Source organism: Elephantulus edwardii, unplaced genomic scaffold (assembly GCF_000299155.1).
Source record: "Elephantulus edwardii isolate Elephantulus edwardi_28Jun2011 unplaced genomic scaffold, EleEdw1.0 scaffold03327, whole genome shotgun sequence".
NCBI classification, from domain to species: Eukaryota; Metazoa; Chordata; class Mammalia; order Macroscelidea; family Macroscelididae; genus Elephantulus; species Elephantulus edwardii.
In genome coordinates, this window is record NW_006403077.1 from 1 (window position 1) to 1552 (window position 1552).

The 1552-nt window shown below is 36.9% G+C and overlaps 1 protein-coding gene across 1 annotated transcript; it reads right to left on the minus strand.

Moving 5' to 3' along the window:
• Nucleotides 1-14: 14 nt before the first annotated feature.
• On the minus strand, nucleotides 15-1104 carry LOC102858627 (exosome complex exonuclease RRP44-like). The gene is made up of 3 exons (XM_006903516.1): nucleotides 1060-1104; nucleotides 678-959; nucleotides 15-92 (listed from the first exon to the last, which is right to left on the minus strand). The coding sequence occupies exons 1-3, from the start codon at nucleotides 1102-1104 to the stop codon at nucleotides 15-17; spliced, it is 405 nt and encodes a 134-aa protein (XP_006903578.1).
• Nucleotides 1105-1552: the final 448 nt, after the last annotated feature.

Consider the following 1552-nt stretch of genomic DNA (forward strand, 5'->3'; position numbering starts at 1 on the left):
TTTGTTGTACGCAGCTATCTTTCGAGTTTTTTCTTCTTTCTCTCTGGTTCATTCATGTCCATGTCTGAAATATCAGTGCTTATTCCTGGTATCTGAAAGAATGCAAATGGGGAAAAGAAGATCATTGAAAATCTAAATCTCCTCATTTTCCCCATCTCTACTGCCACTTCAAGGTTTATACACCAAATAGCACATAATAGCAATTCAAAAATGTAAAGGACAGATAAGGTTTCAACAGCTGAGAACCATGTCATACAGGAAGCATGGTTTTCAGGGTTATAGTTGTTTCCACTTCCAATTCAACCCAGTCTAGTGACTGAGAACAAGAGTCACATGCCTGAGGTGTACTGGGGCAGAGAAAAGTTAAGAATCAATGTCAGAATCAAAGAATCAAAGGCCCATGTTTCATCTTAATCCTCGAACGTACAGATTTCCAAACTGTTCAAAGTGAAAAGGTAAACACTTTTCTGGAATTTTTATTAAGGGCCCAGAAGAACTCCAGATGCCTGGAATTCCATAGCTTCATAATGTCAGTGAGAAAACAGAATTTGCTATTTGTCTTCCATACCACTTCCAACTTCTCACTAACATCAAATAGAAATACCTTTGACCATAGTATCACTTGAATATGTACCTGTTGTTGCATCACTGCATGAACATTAGACCTTTAGTCTTACCTGTGGCTCTACCAGGGACATTCGGATTTTCTGATGCTGAAGATTAGATGAGTCTAACATGATTTTCACTTTAACTTTATCAAATATATGGAACACCGTATCTTCTATTTTAAGTGAAGGTATCTCATCATCATAAATAAGTCGTGGCTTTGGTTTGTCCTTTTCTTCAAAAAACACTGTACCTTCTAGCCCATATTTTGGAATTAATACCACAATTGCATTCTTTCTTACAAATAAAATATAGGCTTCTTCACTTATTATTCCTTTGGTTTTGAAAAATAACTGTAAAACAAAGTACAACCTTGGTATCAAATTTTAAAATATTTTTAAATAAAATTTAAAATCAACAAAAATTCATCTCTCATAGATTGAAAGCAAATACCTGGGTGTGAAATGCCACAGATGCACGCTGGGCATATTGTGCCATTTTGTGTCGGAAATTGAGATTTTTACATAATTCTGCAAGCTTGTGTTTGTCTGTCAATTCTGGGTAAGTAGAGTCAGCCCCAATTGCCACAGCCAACAAACGATGAACAATAACGTCTGCATACCTTGATGTATGAGGGAGAAAGTGCAATGACAGGTTAATGGATTGTCTCTAGATTTCTAAATTTCAAAGCTAACAATTTCTATCTCTTTAACCTCATACAGACTGTACCTTCTAATGGGTGAGGTAAAATGTGTGTATATTGGGGATGCTAAGCCATAGTGATGGAAGTCGCTATCCATTCCAGAGCAGAAGTAAACAGCTTGCATCATACATCGGGTGGCTAATATCCTTAACAGAGTGTTTAGATAAGGGAAAATGGGAGATTCGGCCTGGTCCAAAGAGTCAGCCAAAGACTTTGCTGTGTCGGTTCTGATTTCCAGATTCT